The sequence below is a fragment of the Sceloporus occidentalis genome, unplaced genomic scaffold (assembly GCF_023333645.1).
Source record: "Sceloporus occidentalis isolate IW3139 unplaced genomic scaffold, rSceOcc1.0.p SCAF_5, whole genome shotgun sequence".
Classification (NCBI taxonomy): domain Eukaryota; kingdom Metazoa; phylum Chordata; class Lepidosauria; order Squamata; family Phrynosomatidae; genus Sceloporus; species Sceloporus occidentalis.
In genome coordinates this window covers 81,514,607-81,534,215 of record NW_028316985.1, presented here as the reverse complement: position 1 = coordinate 81,534,215, position 19,609 = coordinate 81,514,607, and the positions used below count along the sequence as shown (strand labels likewise).

Here is a 19,609-nt window from a genome sequence, read left to right as displayed (position 1 = left end):
TCTGCAGATTTATATCCCCCCCCCCCCCAGGTTTTCAATCCCACTTGCAATTATTAACAAGTACTGTAAACTGCAACTTTCTGGCTGATGGCCTGCAAGAGGCTGCGAACGGTCTCTTCCAGCTGCACCACTTGTCTGGCTTTGTCTTCTAGGACTCTTTGATTTCTCTCATATGTGTCTTCTAATTCTGCAAGAGAAGGAGAACAAAGAACTTAGGATACCTAACAGCAAATAGCAAGTGGGATAGAGAAAAGGTCAAGATGTATCTGGATACAAGTCTGGTCTCATGATATAAGCTGTTTGGCTTTATTAAAGAGAGAGAGGTTTCTAATAAAAGAGAATCAGCTGGCTTTAACAGTGAATGTGTTGTGCCATGATGCTGTGGAAGTGGGGCTGGGAGGTGAGAAAGGAATATTCAGCTATAGTTGAGAACACATTGACCACTTCTGTATTGTGCTTTACCTTTCAGAAGCTGAAGTTTGCTGTTTGCTTGATCTAACAGTATTTTAGCTTCATTCTGTAATGCTTCTGCTTTCTTCCTGGCATCCGCAGACTCTTCTGTTTTCTTGGCAATTAAGTTTTCTACTGTTTTATATTTGTCATTCACATCATTGTCTAGTACCTGCAGTTTGAGAGTGATACACAAGATGGCAGCTTCAGTCAGGATGCAGAAACTTGAATGCATCCTTACAGCAGTAAAAACTTTGACATCTTTACTTTTAATTATGACTACAGTGCAACTGGGCTCTCCTAAACAGAGACTACATCTCCTCATAAGCTGAGGCCATGGAAAGGGATTTCTTTCAAAGGATTTCCAAGCATTCTTTCCATTTTCTTTTGACCTTATTTATCTCATTAGAAAGAAAAGTGATCAATTGTGGTTTGATGTAACCATCTTTTCAGATGAGTCACAGCTGGAAGAGCTAGGATGTTCATACTATTTTTGGAAGTGAAAAGACTGTTGGTGCTGTTTTCTTGACAGCAGTGGATTTACAATGAGAGAACAGATGAAGGTAACAAGAGCTCCCTCAAAAGGGAATTCCTCTTGCCACAGCTAGTTTCAAACAGCAGTAAGCAAGTATCCTTTGTTTTATAAACAGATGAATTCCTCACAAAACACGGCTATCAGTTGCTTTATTTCAAAAGTTAAAATGAAAAAATATATATTCTGTGGACCTTTTAATGTGGAAAAGCTTTTTAGATATATGTTCTAACATTTAAGAATGCATGCCAGCTACATAGTATTACTTACTCTGTATATTTATGTACAGAAAAATCTAGCCTGATCTTCTGGCTGTTATATACCTTTCAACATAAGTTTAACAGCTACTAATATAATAAAATTCAAGAACAGTAATAATAACATGATAAACGCAGAGAGATGCAGCAGACAAACATTATATACAACTCAACCTTCTTTAGAAGGAAACCAGTGTAGGAAGTAGTTTACATGAGTCCTGGTCTTGCATCATCCATGCCTGCTGGCAGAAAATTTGAAATTGCAAGAATATTTCATAAAAACAACGAACTGTCTCTGAATCCCTTAATCTTCAGTTGAAACAATAAAACACAACTCCAAAATTTTTGTTGTTGTTTTTTGGAGGTTCATAGATTGTAGTAGACCAAACATTCACATATTTCAATTTCCATCAAGTAAGAATAACAGTGGAGACATTTATTAGCTCTTCTCTATTATTTAAAACCATATCGCAGATGGCTCTCCCACTTGGAAGAATCTAGAGGACCCTCACCTCATAACTTCAGCCCCAATGTGTTGAGGGCAGAAGGGATGCGCCATGGGTAAGATGGAGGGAGATAGAGCTAGTGACAATGTCAAAACTATAGCTTCTTTGGTTAACTGAAACCAATCATTCAATCTATGTGCAGCTCTTCTACACCACACCACTAGGGGCTGCCTATGTAAGCTATTGTGTGAAAAGTCATTGCAGTGAAACAACTGGGAAGAAGATCTAGCTGCCAAGAAAGCCCACACTCATTTCTGTTGAACTGTGAGAAATGCACCTTTTGTACCAGTGTTAATTGATGGAATGTTAGAGTTATAGATATTTTTGTATCTTGAATGGATCTAACACATAACAAGCATATATAGATTGGCGATCTACCTAACACAACAAAACCACTATAGTCCTTCTATTTAAAAGTGCTAATATATTTAGCTAAGCCTGACTTTATTTTACACATCAGTGCGTAAATTTAATAGCACATACCATTTCCCCATAGGCTACTGACTACTGAAATGAGAAGAATCCTGAGGGTTCAAAGCAAAGGCCTATGTTTTTACCAGGGAATATCCCTTAATTTTTCAGGTACAAACACCCATTTCAAAGGGAGCGAATTACCTTTTTAACATCAGTGGTGGTTTGATTCACAGCAGCAACGGTTTCTTCAGTCACTCTAATGTCCTCCGTGTTTGTAGCAGCCTTTTGTCTGAGCAATTCCACATTCTTTTCCAGTTCAGCAATACGCAAAGTAGCATTGTTCAAAGATTCTTCCGATGCGGTAGTTTCAGATTCAAGCTAATAAGTTATCAATGAGAAGGACACACACATTTCTTCTGAAACTTCAGTGAGTTTTAAAGGCTATACTTATTCAGTTTAAGCACTTGATGTTTCCCAAACTTAAAAAAAAACTTAACCCACAATTCTTTTCTATATTAGGATAGACCAACGAGTCTCCTTTTTCCTAGCCTTCATAATCACTTTTATTCAGTGGCTAGGGTTCCTAGTTCAGTCTCTGGCCCTGAAGTTTCAGGCCAAAGCCTGAGATCTCATTATGTGTCAAGTACCAACCACAGTTACCTGCAGCCTGTCACTCAAATGCCACACATACAAACTGAGAAAATATATTCCTGTTTGAAAATTAAGACAGAAATCTCAGTTAAAAGGGCTGCTCTCTTCACACAGTGAAACAGGGAAATTACTCTTTTTCACTTACTTTGGAGAGATGGGATAAGGAACATTTCATCTACCCTACTTGCTTCTAGCCAGAAATAAACATGCAGAGAAGAGCCGTGAGAGAGCTCTGATGCCACAATGGGAGTAAGGAGGAATATAAGCAAATACACAGACCGCTGCCCCCCCCCCAAAAAAAAAAAACAAATCTTTGCAAATCAATTAAGCCTTGCAAATTGTAGCAAGCTACTGTACTAGCTAAGCTGGAGAGCAGCACACAGCCCTTTTTGCTTGCCTGGAGCTGAGCCTGCCAATTGTACCCTTGTCTCCTTCAAGGAAATAACCAATCAAAATGAGACTGGCAATATATTTCTCTCTCCCAGTTCATATGAATTCCATTCACACTGCTGTAAAGATGACCCATTCCTTCTCTGGGATGGTGGGAAATATGTACTAGTCTTTATGAAAAAGTAAGGGTCAGTAAAGACCTGATATTAGAAAAGGTACCCTGCCTTTGGTAGCTTTGGTGTTAAGGGAATTCAATGCAGCAGTACAGCAATATAATGTGCCACTCTTCAAACTGAACTCAGTACTAGTAGTTTCTCTACCCTTTGGCTGCTAATGATTCAGATCAAGTTCTGTGTGGTCTCTGTGCTTCATACAACTAGGCTCAGTGCAGGCAAATATAACTGAAATAATGCTCCAGAGAACAGACACTCACAATGGCTAATAATAAAGTTAATTGGGTGAAGCATAAGATTATTGTACAGATAGTTGGTGCTGCCCTCCAGTACTGCCAATCCACTGTAACACATTAGTTATGATAAAGAGAATTGCCAGACATTCCTACAGTTTGCATGTCTGAGTTTGTAAGCAAGGGAAATGCAGATTAATTGTGCATATTATTCCAACACGCACTCTGGTGTCATGCTGGAAATGGGAACCGCCTTGGGAGTACTATGTCCACAATTCAATGGTTTAACCGATTGTTTCCAAAACATTTTGATAACCAAAACTTACAGAGGTAAGAAGGTCTTGTGTTCCTTGGATATCTTCATCTGCTAGTTTGAGTGCTTTTTCAGCAGCAGTTTGGGCTTTTTCAGTTTCTTCCAGAGCCTCTTTCACCATGTCTGCGGTGACCTTAACATCTGTTGCACTTTTACTGGTTAACAGAAATTAACAACACCAAACCATATTGAAAATTCTCTCTGAAAACGGGGATCCCCCCCCCCCCATTAAAGAACCTGGAACGAACTAACTTTGTTCTTTGTGTCTATGCCTAGAACAGTATACAGGATGAACATTCCTAATCTGGAAATCCGAAAGCCGCTAAAACCCAAAACTTTCTAAGCACTGACATGACACTTTGGGGCTTCAATTTTTGAATATTTTGGATTTGGATTTTGCAATACTACTAGCATAGTACGTACCTGTACTGTATTTGCGAGGCTGGATAGACACCAGGATCTGTGAAACTGGGAATCCAAGAGTAGTGCTTGGCATGAATCCACATCTTCTACCATTTCACAGATCCCTGCATGGCTCTCCAGCCTCATGTATACAGTACAGGTACATGCTATGCAACTTGTACAGCTGCCATCCATTTTTGCAGGGGATCCATTCCAGACACCCCCCCCCCACGAAAACTAGAATCGTTAATATTCAAGCCCCATTGGTTTGAATAGTGGCGCATGCCCCATTTTGTCTCCCTCCATTAGCCACTATGAATAAGCAACAGACGAGGATCCCAAGTCCGTGAAAATGGAGGGGTAACACGATTGGAGCATGACTTTGGTGCGGCGTCCAGACTCTTAGGACACATGCATCATTTAAACAGCATACCTAAAGTGACCCGAAGCAGCTTTATTTTGGCCTGTCTGTATAGGCCCCAAATAAGGAAGCCAAAATAACACACTTCTTAATCCAACCAGAAATAAGGTAGGAATTCTGGCTGAAAGTGGAGAATGATTACCCCTAGAAGCCTCCAGGGGAAGCTGTTCATCTCCAAAACAAGACACTTTTTTTCAAAACGAGATGTAAATCTCCATTCACTTGTGATCTGGAAAAAATGCAGAGAAAAAGGCTGCCTCCCATGCCAGATGTCCAGAGAACAAAAGTGTTTCCTGGAGCCTGTCCACCCCTGATTGCCAAACTCTTTTACTCAAGCATTTAAGAAAAACGCAACGAAGGATGACTGCCTGGAATCTGCTGTCCTATCTAGATAGAATCATGGAACCCTTACAAAGATCCGACTGGTGTTAGCTGAGCTCTTCAGGGTGAACTGGCTTTGGATCAGTAAGAAAATCTACTGAGCTTTGTAGAATACTACACAAATGTGCAATATAATGGAAAAATTGTCTGTGTGGAACACAGACACAACTGAAAACTGGGCAGCAGAACCTGGTGCCCTTTTCACAGTGCACAACTGTAGCACTGAAATGCCACTTTAACTGATTCCACTCTGAATTTCTGGGATTTGTAGTTGCATGAGGCATTTAATGCCTCACCAAACTACAAACAGGATTCCACAGGATGCCATCATGGCAGTTAAAGTGGAATCACAGTTCTATAATTGTGTAATGTGAAAGGGGCCCTGGTGCTGGGGCTCCAGCATGGAACATCTGCTCCAAAGAGATGCTGTTCCATCCCAAAGTAATCTCAGGAAAAGAGTCTTTGGCGAGACTGCTGGTATAAAAGAAGATGCCATAAAGGTGGTACCTGGCCTTTTTTGCTTCATCTAACAGTGCTTTTGCCCTTGCTATATCGCCAGCACTCTGCTGTAGGACTGCCTCAACATCAGAAAGACTCTCCACTCGATCACGAATACTGTTTGCCAATGTCTGTAACTGCTCGGGTGTGCTGGGCATCTCCATATTGAGCACTTCATTAGCCACTGCCTCAATGCTGTCCAGGTCAGCGCTGTCTTCTGTTAAGAAGGTGAATATAAACAATGAGCACAACAATTAAAAACAGGATGGGTTCCATTCCATTTTTTTTAAAATAAATAAATAAATAAATCCATATGCCATTGAAAAATGGCAAAGCAACACAATATGCAAGAGGTCTGTGGTGGCACTAATTTAACATAAAAAATTGACTCATTTCAGAGGCGAAGTAAAAATCATTTCCACGTCACATTCAGCTTGCTTCAGCAGCTGATTAATGAACTGATTACAGAATCCAGGAGTTGGTGAAAGGATTGTGCTCTATCTGTATGTGATTCGGTGAAGAATTTGAGAGAGAACATTAAGCGGAAGATCTCTGTTAAGGGTTACATAATAATCTCTCCCCCTGTACATATGCACAATGGTGCTATAAAATAGCCACACAACAGAGTAACCCAGGGATCTATATTCATTTGTGCAGCACTGCAATTCACTAGCAAGGCAATGTTGCACAACTGAGAAGTATCACTCTAAGCATAGGATCTCAATCAAACTATGGACATTTGCTGCATGGTTTTTTAATTGTGTTGTGTCAACCCAGGCCCAACTGCTGTCCTGGTTTATTTCTACCGTAACAAATGAAATCCATAAGCAAACCTAAAAAACAAACCATGAATTCTGTTTCTAATTTGCTGGCAGCTGAACAAATCAGATTGGTGGCTGTACCAAACACAAGAAACCATGGAGCAAAGTTCTGGGCTTAGTTTAGCCAAGTGAGAGAGAGCAAGAAGCATGCACACAGATGCTCCTTTTCTGTTCTCATGGATCCTACACTTTCTAGATGAGTGAACGGGCAAAGGTGCAATTAGTTCAAAACTACAGAAGTGAGAGAAGCTGAAGATCACAAATTTGGTTGAAAATCTTACCTCACTCTTTCTCCTTCAGGCCTTTAGTAAAAATTCAATACTTTTCAGTATTAATGGGTCAAATATAGAAAGGAGACAGTCATAAAAGATGCAAAAGAAGCTTAGCCAAATTTGAACAGTTCTTACTCATCAGAAATTCTCTGATCTGTTTAATCAGATTCCTCAGATCTTCATTGCTCCTGTCCACTTGTTCTTTGGTGGCATTCGTTTTTAACAAAACTTCCTGTGCATTTTGTTTTGCTTCATCGGCTCGCTGTTTTGCTTCTGAGACCTACGTGAATTAAGTGGGACATTATTTTCAATTTATAACAGATCCAATTTGAAATGCTAAAGAAACCATCCTACCCAGGAAAACAAACCCCAAATTAGTTGGAGTTTTGAGAAAGAGACACTCAGAAAAGCCAGAACACATGCTTAAAATGATGTAGGCATCTACAATGACTTCAACAATCTTTTAAACAAGTCAGGGTACTATTGTGAAGCTCATGCAAGGGAATAATCTGTGTAAGCCAGGTCTTTTTATGAGGGAACTTAGCAGGATCATGCAACTGGAAAGAAGCAATTATATAGGATAAAACATTTTGTGTAGGCATGCATAATCCAGTGATTAACTTGTTTTCATTAACGTTTGAGCCCTAATTGTTACCATTTTCGAAAGCTGCTCAACCTCAGCCAAAGCACTGAGGATGTCCCTGTCGAAATCCATAGCTTTTTGCCAGGTATTGTGGGCCACCGTAACCAATCCATCACAGTCTGGCCCTCCGCATTTCATTTTCCCATCTTCAGTTCGACAGTTTAGGCCACCACATTTTGAATCATCACAGGAAGCCCCAGGGGCAGTTCCACATGTCTGCACCAGACAGGATTAGGCAAAAGAAAGGGTCAGAGGTTATCGCTCTCTCAAAACATGATCAAAGGACAGCTCTTTAAAATACGGTCTTCAGCACAGAGCTCTATCATCATGAACTCAGGCTGCTAGTAATTGCAACTTGGAAACTTTTCAGAGCTCCCCCTCAGAAAGCAAAGGTTTGTGAGACATGTTTAGTTCACAGGAAACTGGGACTAGGGAAATGAGTTTGTAACATGGGTGTCTAACTGTGTTGTGTGGTAGCCCCTTGGGGGTCTTTCACACAACCATTGTTCAGTCAGCTGTCTATTCATCATGGCAGCCAGAGAGCTGAAGCAAAATTGGAAAACAGCCTGACGCTGAACACTGCATTCTCTTTCTTTTTTTTTTTAAATAAATAAATAAATAAATAAATAAGGCTTTCTCCCCAATGCAAAATTACACTTCCATTATTTTTTTTTAAATAGCAAAGCCTTCAATTCAGAGATGGAATACAGTGTATGTTTCCTCAAACGATAAAGCTATGGCAAGCCATATTTTTCCTCAAATAGATCCACAGTAACATATTTTGGGGCAGGGCATTATCTCTTGGAATTGTGGTTTGATCATTGGCCTATTACTCTAGAAATCAGGGTTCAAATCCCCACTCAGCCAAGGAGACCCACCGAGTGACCTTGGGTAAGTCACAAGCCTCAGAAACTCCATGATAGGGTTGTCCTGGAGGCCCATAAGCAGCATGTGAACAAAACAGCACTTTCCTAATCATGTTTCCCAGGAAGAGGTATATGTTATTCCACCGCTCCATGTAAATACAGCATTTCTCACTACATTCCTGTTTTCCACACCCTGCTATTGCAGCACCACTTTTCATTTTTTTTATTCAACAGTCATTGGAAAATCTGCTATCTACCTTCTCAGCCACATCCGCAAGATCTAGACTCTGGAGTTTGCCTGCAAGTTCATCCAAGAGCCGGGACTGCTCTTCTTGCTTAGCCTTGAAGGTTGCCTCTGTTTCATTGATCAAGCTTTCAATTTCTAGTCGCATTTCAGCCGATTGCTCTACAACACTGCCGGGAAGAAGGGCTGAGGCATTGGCTTGTTTTTCTGCATCCAAGGACTTTTGGAAATATTTGGTGATGCTATCCAAAGCACCTGGGGGCAGGTGGGGGGAGAGAATTGTTGAGTATTCACAGCTCACCTCCAGACAGACAGCATCAGTGAACACTGCAGACTATATGAATGGACAGGAAAACCAGCCATGACAGTTTGCTCTTCCACAAAACTATATAGAAAATATTAGTATAGCATTCTTGACCGTGGTTATTCTGTATACTAAATCTGATCCACAAATCACATATGGTGTGTCCTTACCATTCACATTTACCTTATAGAAACTTTGTGCAGATGTTAGCAGGGTGTGTAAACCTAAAGTGTGTTAGGTGAAGTTCAGCTTTTGGGCCATAGCTCAACAGAGCACATGGTTTGTTTTGAGGAGGACAGGATTCCATCCCTCACATTTCCAATTCAAAAAATCACAGGTAGCAATGCTAGGAGAAGCCCTTGGCTGGGATACAAGAAAGCCATTGCCAAGCAGATAGACAGTACTGGATGAGGTAATCAATCACCTGTCATACAATATAAGACAGCTTTACATATGCAAGTGGAATTAAATTACTCTGAATGATTACTGATTTGTTGTCAGTTGGCCTATACATGCACGCAAGGAGCATATTCCTACGTGATGAAGGATCATGTGTACAGAACTGCCATGAATGTGGGTCTTTTCTTTACTCCAGCAGCCAGTGCTGTGTGCATGCCTATCATCTGTTTCAAATGGGGAACCAGGCAGGATCAATAAATTCCATGTTCCACCCTCCCTATCAAGTACAATTACAACTTTTTAAAGAGGGTACCACATCATAGTCCTGGATGTACTGTGCAAACATTCACATTGTGGCCTTTGTACCTGTATTTCTCACAGGAAATATGGTAGATATAGTAGGTATGTTTTCAACAGTACATGGAGCTAAGAAGGGTAAAAGCCATGCCCAGAATGACAAATGTTTAGTAAGCATGAAAAGACTGGCACAATGTGAAAATGTGAATAAGTGACCCATTGTATTAATATGACTGCCTATGCTCGAGCCCCATAGGAAATAATGGGGCATGTGACGGTGCGGTGCGTATGTGTCATGGATGCATGCACCATTATTGTACTCCCTGTGCGGCTTCTGCATAAGCTGAAAGCTGCGTAAAATGTGTCCACGCATGGCGTGGGTGCATTATCCAACATTATATCAAGATTATTACCAAATTGTCTGTGGTTTTGCACTACAGTAACCATGATATTGAATAAATGATCAATGTTTGCTGAGGCCTGATGGGAGTTGTATTCAATAAGATCTAAAAGGATGTAGGTTGCCCTAGATTCTAGGGTCCAGAAAACTGAAGGCACGATGCAACTATAGTTATGCTTCTTTAAATGCCATTCATTTCCCTGTAACAAATAAGCATTTGTTCCACTGAAATCAATCGGCCTTAAACATGGCAGACTTGGGTTGGATTGTACTCTAACATGCTTTCCCAACATTTCACAGATGAAAACTGGGACAGGTGTGACCAAGCAACATCAGCAGGTGGACAAGATGGCAAAGGTTATTAATAAGGAAGAACACCCAAGTTACAAAAGCTGCAGCAGGTTTTTTTTGTTTTTGCCTGACTAGTGGAGGGCCCACTATACTTGTTTTTGCCTACTAGGAAAGGCAAGCTTCCTCTCTGCTCCCTGCTGCTGAGTTAATTGAGTGCAAATCACTTTTGTACTTTGAAACAAACCACTTTGCACTTTTGCAGCAATTAAAGTAAACTTAGGACAAAGAAGGAAAGTGGAAGGAGGAGAGACTGAACTGGGACATTTTAAATGAAAGTGAAAAACTGGCAGGACAGGATTAATTGAAACTATCCATGTAAAACTGGAGAGGATAGGGAGAGGGTATTATTAATTTAAACATACACTATGTGTATTTGTTTAGAATTTCCTCTCCTTTTGTTTTCTTAGCGAAACCAAAACATATATGAAAGCAAAAATAAAATTAAATTAAAAAAACAACAGTGAATCCCAGATATAAAAACTGACCCCGAACATCAGAAATTTTTATGAACTCCAGTTGTTCCACTAGTTCTTTCAGGACACTGTCTAGGCTCTTTGCATCTGCCTCGAGGGCACTCAGTTGAATGTCCGTGTTATTGCTTTCTGTTGACACCTTGGACAATTTTTCTTCAACTTCTGCTATCTTTTCAGTAACATCTGCTGTTAGTTTCCTGTGAAGCAAACAGAACCTTAGTTTATTGAACTGAACAAAACGCTAACTGGCCTTGAATGAAAAAGAAAAAAAATAATCCAAATGCAAGGTTAATTGCTCCCCTTCCCAACAATGTGATATACTATTTTGTTACAATTTCCCTACTTTAAATACAGTTGGCCCTCCATATTTGCAGCTTTCACTTTTGTCAATCTGATTATTCACAGATTTGATTTATATGTGCCCTCTAAAAATGTCTAGGTCCACCAGCATGACTCTGCTGGAAGTTGACCATACAGTCACGCTTGAGGACCTACAGATTCTTTGAGAAAACACTTCTCTAGACATACGTAGATCCTCCGGCACTATTCTACGGCCAGCGTCTGGCAGATGTTGACATCTGAACACAGAGATGTGCTGGAGGATGCAGAGATTCCTAGAAAGGGGTTCTCTCAGATAAATAACAAAACAAAACAGTTATTTCCAGTCCCCCCCCCCCCCACTTTCATTAGGTTTCTCTACCCCTACCCCCAGCGAATGTGGAGGGCCCACTATACTTGTTTAGTAGAGATATACTAATGCTATCTAGACTCAAGGCAGCAAAAGGCTCAAATGCTTGTTTTGTGTGAGATTTATCTCAATCTGGATTCCAAAAGCCTGCTGTAATGCATTTGAACTTTGTCAGCCACATAGGTCAGAGGACTGACTCTTAGAATCCATACATAGTTTCATATCTCAATGTGTTATTACAATTACTTTTTTTTCAGACTAGTTCTGAGTGGGGTGAAGTTACACAATTGATTCTTTTCAAGGCTCTGCAAAACATGCAGGGAAAGAGGCATGTGATAATTTTCTATGGAACAGACACATTCCAAGTTGAATGACTTCACAAGAATGCAGATTCCTTTTTCTTTTATAGCTTTAATAATGCAAGCCTATGTCTACTCAGGAGTAAGCTCCATTGAGTTCCATGGGGCTTACTCCCAAGTAGGCCAGTTTGTGTTCCATGGCACCTTTGCATATTTTCCTGGGAATGTATCTAAGAGTGCTTTGATGCTGGATAGAGATAGTTTGAAAGTTTAAAAAGATTACTTAAAGTATGATCTATGATAGTGCAAACAAACCTCAAATGGAATTGTAACTGTGTGCTTCAAGTCATTTCTGACTCAAGGCAACCCAAAGGCAAACCTATCATTGGGTTTTCTTGACACATTTTGTTCAGAGGGGCTTTGCCTTTACCCTTTTCTGTGGCTGAGACAGTGTGCTTTGCCCAAGGCCACCCAGTGGAGTTGAATGACTGAATGGGGATTCAAACCCTGTCTCCAGAGTTGTATTCCAAGGCTCAAACCACTACACCAGGTTGGCTCTCTAATAGGGGTGGCATAGATGATCCACACGGATAGCATCTGAAAATAGTTATTCCACTTGGCTAATTTATGCATGAGTTGCTTGGAAGCAATTAGAGGATAAGAGTGCCAAATTCAAAGGCATGGCAAGTCCTTTGAAACAACAATTAGGCAAGTCTGTAGTAGAATGCCAAGCCCTAGATGTTGAAACTTTTTTTTCAGGCTGCATTTTTTCCCTCTTTTGAAATCCAGAGAAAGCATCACTATTCTTCAGAACAAACAAATTATGAATTAAGGTGGGTATAATATATATCTAGATACCTTTCAACACTATTTCATTCTGACATTAGAAATATCCAATTGCAGTGCTCCAGAAATATTGGATTTGCTTGTAAACCTAATGGAAGGTTCTTTAATGAAAATATCTCAAATGGTGAAAAGCAGCTTGCCCAGAGCTTTGGAATGTTAGAAGCACAGAATGACAGAGTTGGAAGAGACAAGGGCCATCCAATCCAATCCCTTGCCATGCAGGAACTCTCAATCAAAGCATACCCGACAGATGGCCATTCAGAAGTTTAAAGACCTCCGAAGGGAGACTCCACCACACTCCAAGGAAGCATGTTCCACTGTCGAACAGCCCTTACTCTCAGGAAGTTCCTCTAATATTGAGGTGGAATCTCTTTTCCTGTAGCTTGCATCAATTGTTCTGGGTCTTGTTCTCTGGAGCAGCAGAAGACAAGCTTGCTCCCTCCTCAGTATGACATCCCTTCAAATATTTAAACAGGGCTATCATATAACCTCTTAATCTTCTCTTTTCCAGGCTAAACATCCCCAGCTCCCTAAGTTGTTCCTCATAGGACATGGTTTCCAGACCCTTCACCATTTTAGTTACCCTCCTTTGGGCATGCTCCAGTTTCTCAATTGTGTGCCCAGAACTGGACACAATATTCCAGGTGCGGCCTGACCAAAACAGATTAGAATGGCAGTATTACTTCCCTTGATCTAGAGACTATACTTCTATTGATGTTGGACATGTAGTCCAGCAAAGTAAAATTTCTAAACCAACCATGACTAATCTCCATCTGTGGTATGATGCAGGGCTATGTTCAGGTCAGTTGGGGCCACCATAGGGAACCAAAGGGGCTTGCCCATGAGAACTTGTTTTCATAGGACATTCTGCACTGGTGTTCTGTGACAGCAGAAAGGGCTCCCCCACTGAGCAAGCCACCATGCTAGGATATAAGAATATTACAGTGTTTTCACTTTTAACGTTAAATATCATCACTGTAGATGCATCATAATTATAAAATAATGTGTCTGTGTGTCCCTTCAAATCTTTCGACTTACAGCAGCCCCATGAATTTCATAAGATTTTCTTAAGCAAATAATTCTCAGCGGTGTTTTGATAGTTCCTTTCTCTGTAAACCTAATGGAAGGTTCCTTAATGGTTCTCTGCAAACCTAGTGGAAAGTTCCACACTTATTCTCTCCGATAAAATTTGTTGGGGGAGGGTCTGATATTTGTAAAGTCGAAGGCTTTCATGGCTGGCATCCATAGTTTTTTGTGGGTTTTTTGGGCTATGTGGCCATGTTCTAGCAGAGTTTCTTCCTGACATTTTGCCAGCAATTGTGGCTGGCATCTGATATTTGTTGGGGATCTCCCATCCAAGGACTAACTGGGGCAACCCTGCTTACCTTCCAAGATCAGACCAGATCAGGTATCTTTAGTGTAATATTAGACAGGATTTAAATCAAACACTAATTATTTACTTATTTAAAAAGAAATTAAAACACACCATTTAAAATAACTAGTCATTGCCTTGTTAATCTCTTGAGAACAAGGCTTGGGGGTTCATAAGCAAACAGTTTCCAGGAACATGCAAGAAAGTCAGCTAATTATATGAACTGGCATCTTCATGAGCAGAGTAAACATACAGATGCTAACTTTGCAGAACTGCAGAATTATGGAAGCTAATACTTCAGTTTGCAGTCACATATCAAATGTGACACTTACCCAAAAGTGTCAGTTCATACAGCTGGCACCTCTCAGTAAGCAGCCCTGTACCCTTTCACAAATTATAAGAGCTGATAAGTGTATGAATAAGGCCCAGGAGACAGAAAACAGAAGGGAGAGGCTAATATCTAGTAACGGTTTGTGCAAACCCCACAGGTCATTATTTTCTTTATACGGGACTAGCCTCAGCTGGAAAAGTACAGAAGTTGTTGAGTTGTATAGAAAACTTGTACAGTCATCCATCAACAGCAGTTACGTAATTTCTCTCTCAAATGACTGCTCAGTTGCAATTGCAGAAACATAAATAACTGGTGGTATCAACAGATCAAATCAGTTTTGTTATTTTGCCTTCTTTAGTCTGAATGGAGTAACGGGAAAGACTGATATGCTAAAGGCTAAATATTTCAAGCACCTAATTTCTCATCCTGCATAAACATATATGTCGTCTTACATCCCAGGAGAACATGTAAGAAATCAACAAATGTGTCTCCTTGCTAATTGCTAGGCAGCTTCACAGCTTCCTTCATATTTTCCATCTGTACGGCACCATTCCAACTTCCTTCTTTTCTTTTTGCTATAGTTCCCACTGAAATCGCTGTACTATGAGATCTCCATTTCCCTATGGTTGAGCAAATGGGAAGGAGCATTATTTACATACACTGTCTATGCCATACTTACTTGGCTTCCTCAAAGAGATTTCCAATGTTCTTAAGGGGCTCGGCAGCAGGATTCTGAGCAATGATACTTTTAATCTCATTCAGGTTTTCCTCCACAGAGTTGAGAGTCTTCTGGTAAGGCCCACTGACCCCTGTGATTTTCAGGGCTTGTGCTCTTTCCAGGAATCTCTGTGTCCGGTTAGTGAGCTCACTAATGATGATATCCCAGAGAGCAAAACACTGATGGCAAGGAACACAGTTGGGGAAGGTGCCAGAATAACCTCGGGTGCACTTATCACATCGGACCCCTTCCACACCCTCCTTACAGATGCACTGGCCAGTTGTGCGATTGCACTGCGAAGTTTGAATGCCACGCTGATCACAGTCGCAAGCTGCAAAAGACACAGAAATAAAGAAGCACCCCATTACCAAAACAGGCAACTGTTTTTTTTAAATGGCCAAGAATTACTAATGACACTCCTCTTGATAAATTACCACTCAGTTTTCCAATATAACTTTGATTCCTGTCTCTACATTTATTCTACCTCCTATTACCTTCATCTCATCAAATGTATATGTTTGGTGGGTGAATGCACAAAGCTACACATATGCATCAAGGTGTAGTACCAACAACAAAGAGGTAGACTGGTGGATACCTGCATCCCAATACCTATGCAACCATGCTATCTAGTAGGCAAGGTGAGGCTATTCACTGTCTTTCTGCCTTTCTTATCTCAGAAGGATGCTGCAAACATTTCCCCCCTAAAAGTTTGGAATTAACCCCACAGAATTTCTTGGATGGAGGTTGAGATATTTATTTAATAAATATATATTTCTTTAATAAATGCATAAAGAGTAAACAATTCTAAAGATCTTAACATTGCTTTAAGAGATGTTGTAAGCAGTCCCCCCACCCTGTGTGGGAGAAAGGCAGGAAATAAAGGTTTCCTGGATTGTTTGGGGGGCCACACTTTGCTACCATCTCACATACCCTCTAAATTTGATCTAGATGTTTGGGAAAGCCTCTGGAACAGGCTTTTGGATGGTTAGAAGGGCTGCAAGGCTAAAGGATAAAAGGCCTGTCAGGGTAAAAATAAATAGCCAGTTGAAAAGCATTATTCTGTCAGCACTCAAGATGACAGAACTTTTGACACTCAGCAGATTAAAGCAATGCCACACCTTTCAAGGAACTCATCAATTTAACACATACAAATGATCTATACATCAATCAGGATCCTTGCAATTTATTAGTTGATTTTATATCTTCCATCCTTTCTTTCTTTGGGGTTACAATCTATTGTTGTTGCAAGTTCTTCCATCAATACTGAACCTTCTTACAGATACAGACATAGTGAGAATGGAAAGAAAATACAGAGAGGATGGCAAAAATCCGGCTTTAATAGTTTTGTATGTGTGTCTATTTAAATATACAGTACACATTTTTAGCCATATTTCTAAAAGGCAATTTAAAGTAGTAAGTCACCATAAACAAGACCAGCTTTCTTGTAGAGAATTCATACATAGAAGAATACTCCAACCCCAACAGGGAATGCTGTCCTGCTGTTCAACTTATGTTGGTGCAATTTAACAAAATGGTCTTTTTGTTCTCAGAATTACACCAACACAAGGGGTTTTATTTCCATCAAAGCAACTTTTAACATTCCCACAGTGAATTGCTTGCTGTGGAACGTAAACCTCCTTAGGCAATTCATTCCTCTTTGAAGGCTGAGGGGGGAAAGGAGTCACTTAACCCTCCCCTCTCTACACTAACTATTACTTTCTGGAGAAAAGACACTCAAGATAATGGCTAATTATTCACATTCCTTACCAGGGTGTGACAAAAACAGAAGCCTGGTGCCTTCTCTTGAAGATCTCAGGATGTATCATGTTACACATTCAATACATCTCAGCAGATGTGAACATACAATCCTGATCCCACTGAAATTAATGGGCATTTCTGTTCTTTTTTTGAAGGCATTAAGATTTCCCCCCAGATACCTATGATTCAGAGGCCAAACCGGAGACAGCAGAATCAGCACAGCACATAACTGTGCTATCATTGATTTATAGCATACGAGAAGTCCAAATTCCAGTAATAACAGGGATAATCTAGAATTGGAGACATCACTCTTTGTGATCTCCAGTAGGAGATGAAGTTTCAGGTTGTGCTTCAGGTCATGACATTTTTATGAACTATCATGTGAATCTCTTGATTCTAATTCTGTATTGGCATAATACAAATACTTTTACAAATATTAAACTGTAGCTCTTCTGATAACTAAATATACAAGACTGCAATGCCAAAATATTTCTAATAATGAGTTAATTATTTTAAAAGGTTTTAAGCATTATGGTTAAATTATAATCCCTTTTAATAATGAATTTAGGTTGTGATGGCCAACTGGACTCTAGTCAAAACATGGTCACTGAGAAACAGCAAGGAGATTATCTGCAAACTCACGGGAAACATAGGCCTGTTACAGACAGGCCAAAATAAAGCTGCTTCGAGTCACTTTGAAGGTATGGTATTTCAATGATGCATGAGTCCTAAGAGTCCTAAATCCACACCAAAGCTGTACTCCAGTCCTTAGGACTGGAGCGTGGCTTTAGTGCAGCTTTTTGACTCCTAGGACTCATGCATCATTGAAATACCATACCTCCAAAGTGACTCGAAGCAGCTTTATTTTGGTCTGTCTGTAACAGGCCATAGATTTATATAACTACAAAAATAACTTCAAAACCATACAGTTTTTAGAAATAAGCATAATAACAATCAGATAAATAAAAATAGAATCTTGTGAAATTTGGCTACAGAAAGCTTAATATTACGTAATTTATTGCAGCAGATAAAATTCACCATGCTTTTATTTTTTAAAAAACTACACATAAATTAAAATAATGTAAAATAATTTATGAACTCCATGTTATATGAACGCCAACTGATCTGTAGAATAGGTCTGTGTACAGACAATTCAAACACATGGTCCATATCCTAGCTAGCAATGAATTGAGTGCAATCCTTCTTCTAGTTTTCAGATGGTAAGTGCTAAAGCTTATATAATCAAAATCACTGTTGATGCCTAAAGGGACAAGGAAGGAAGAAGTTACCTGAAAGTCTCCAAAATAGAAAATGTCTTTAATGGGATAAGAGGGCATTTTGAAAGAATGAGAAAACCAAGCTGCCCACTGACAACTGGAAGTGTTCAGTGGTCCCAGAATGCTGGCTGTTTTGGACAGTGGGGGAAATGGGCACAAGGAATGGAATCAATAATGACTATGGAGATTGGACCTGTTCACTCCCCTAATTTCCACATACTATGGTCGTGCTGTAACATAAATTATTCTGTGCTTTTATTTTTGAATTTGAATCATTCCCAAGAAGCTATCCCATGCTCATTGCCAGATTGTTTTCTTACAGATGGTCAAAACCAGGACAACACATATTTGGAAAGGTTCTATCTTAACTTCCTAGTGTTGCTCAACACTGAGAAACATTAACTGGTGCTGGATCTAATAAGAGATTAGTGCAAAGCACATGTGGAACACAGGAATGTACAAATGTCTTCAGAATAAAATCTCTGTATAATACTGCCATCCCTGAAGCTGACAATCTTACAAACAAGCTTAAAGAAGCCAAATTTCATCATATATTTCACAATGACGTTTTAAAACATGCAGCAGATAAGATTGCCAAATGGCTCTTGTTTTAAGGAACTTCCAAACCACTAAGAGTTCCAAAGAATACAATGACTTTCTTACACTCCGTGTAGATTAAAGTCCTTTTATTTTGCTGCAGTAGTGCCTAATGTCCCTTGTTTTTTGCAATAGCCACATTGACCATGCATTTTTTTTGTATATTATCAAAGTTATGCAAAAACATGATTTTTAAAAACATAACAATCTCTTCCCAAAGATGACAAGAGTACATATACCTGCTGAGAGTTGTATACTTAGTAACTTATGAAGGTGGGGCATGGAGAATAATGTTTAAAACTGTGGTCTGGATCCAAATTAAGTCATATTTAAGAACAGAACTGTTGAAAGGTAAACTCTAAATATTAGTCAGGATTAAGTGCTATATTAAAAATACAGTGAGGGAAAAATGAATTTAGGTCCAGAGCACATGTTTGACTTTGTACATCCCAGCTCTTGGTTCGATGCAGACTTAACTTTCAAGATCTGTGAGTGAATCATGGCTTGGAAATCAGGAAAGGGCTGTGAGCATTTTTGTTATCTCTTCTTTCTCTGAAATTGCAGTCTTCCCCTAATACTTTATTTTAACCACAAGTTAGTCCACCAACAAAATGTTGCAGCTTATCGCAAATACCTTCCTGTTCTTAGCTCCAGGCAGCCTAGAAAAGGAACACCCTGATGTGCATGCAGGATTTCTGGCAGAGATATATATTTTTACTCTCCTTATTAGAAACAACAGAATATGTTATGCAAACCCTTCCAGATTTGCTTAAACCATATGCACATGATCATGAACTTGTGTTTACAGTTTTGCATTGGGCTTTAATTTTTTGAGGCAGAAACTACACACAGATCTTAGTGCAAGTGGCCTAGAAAAATACAGGTATCTTCTCTAAGAAATGCATTCCTGTTGATTTTCCATAAAGGTGGATTACAAAAATCATGATTCTAAGAAGGCAGTTACATCAACTGTGCAGTGCCAACTGATTTTAGGATTAAAACCAGGGACTTAATCTGGTATCAGCACTGCCT

At 39.8% G+C, this 19,609-nt stretch overlaps 1 protein-coding gene across 1 annotated transcript in view; it reads right to left on the bottom strand.

The window, feature by feature from the left end:
- Nucleotides 1-53: 53 nt before the first annotated feature.
- The window catches only part of LOC149312378 (laminin subunit beta-1-like), a 69,368-nt gene continuing 49,812 nt past the window's right edge, over nucleotides 54-19,609 (bottom strand). The window contains exons 24-33 of the mRNA XM_089524505.1: nucleotides 14,907-15,276; nucleotides 10,704-10,888; nucleotides 8,481-8,722; nucleotides 7,370-7,573; nucleotides 6,850-6,994; nucleotides 5,631-5,838; nucleotides 3,933-4,074; nucleotides 2,361-2,537; nucleotides 463-622; nucleotides 54-187 (exon numbers count right to left, since the gene is read on the bottom strand). Coding sequence (XP_089380631.1) covers nucleotides 54-187; nucleotides 463-622; nucleotides 2,361-2,537; nucleotides 3,933-4,074; nucleotides 5,631-5,838; nucleotides 6,850-6,994; nucleotides 7,370-7,573; nucleotides 8,481-8,722; nucleotides 10,704-10,888; nucleotides 14,907-15,276 — 1,967 coding nt within the window. The remainder of the gene's footprint in view (nucleotides 188-462; nucleotides 623-2,360; nucleotides 2,538-3,932; nucleotides 4,075-5,630; nucleotides 5,839-6,849; nucleotides 6,995-7,369; nucleotides 7,574-8,480; nucleotides 8,723-10,703; nucleotides 10,889-14,906; nucleotides 15,277-19,609) is intronic.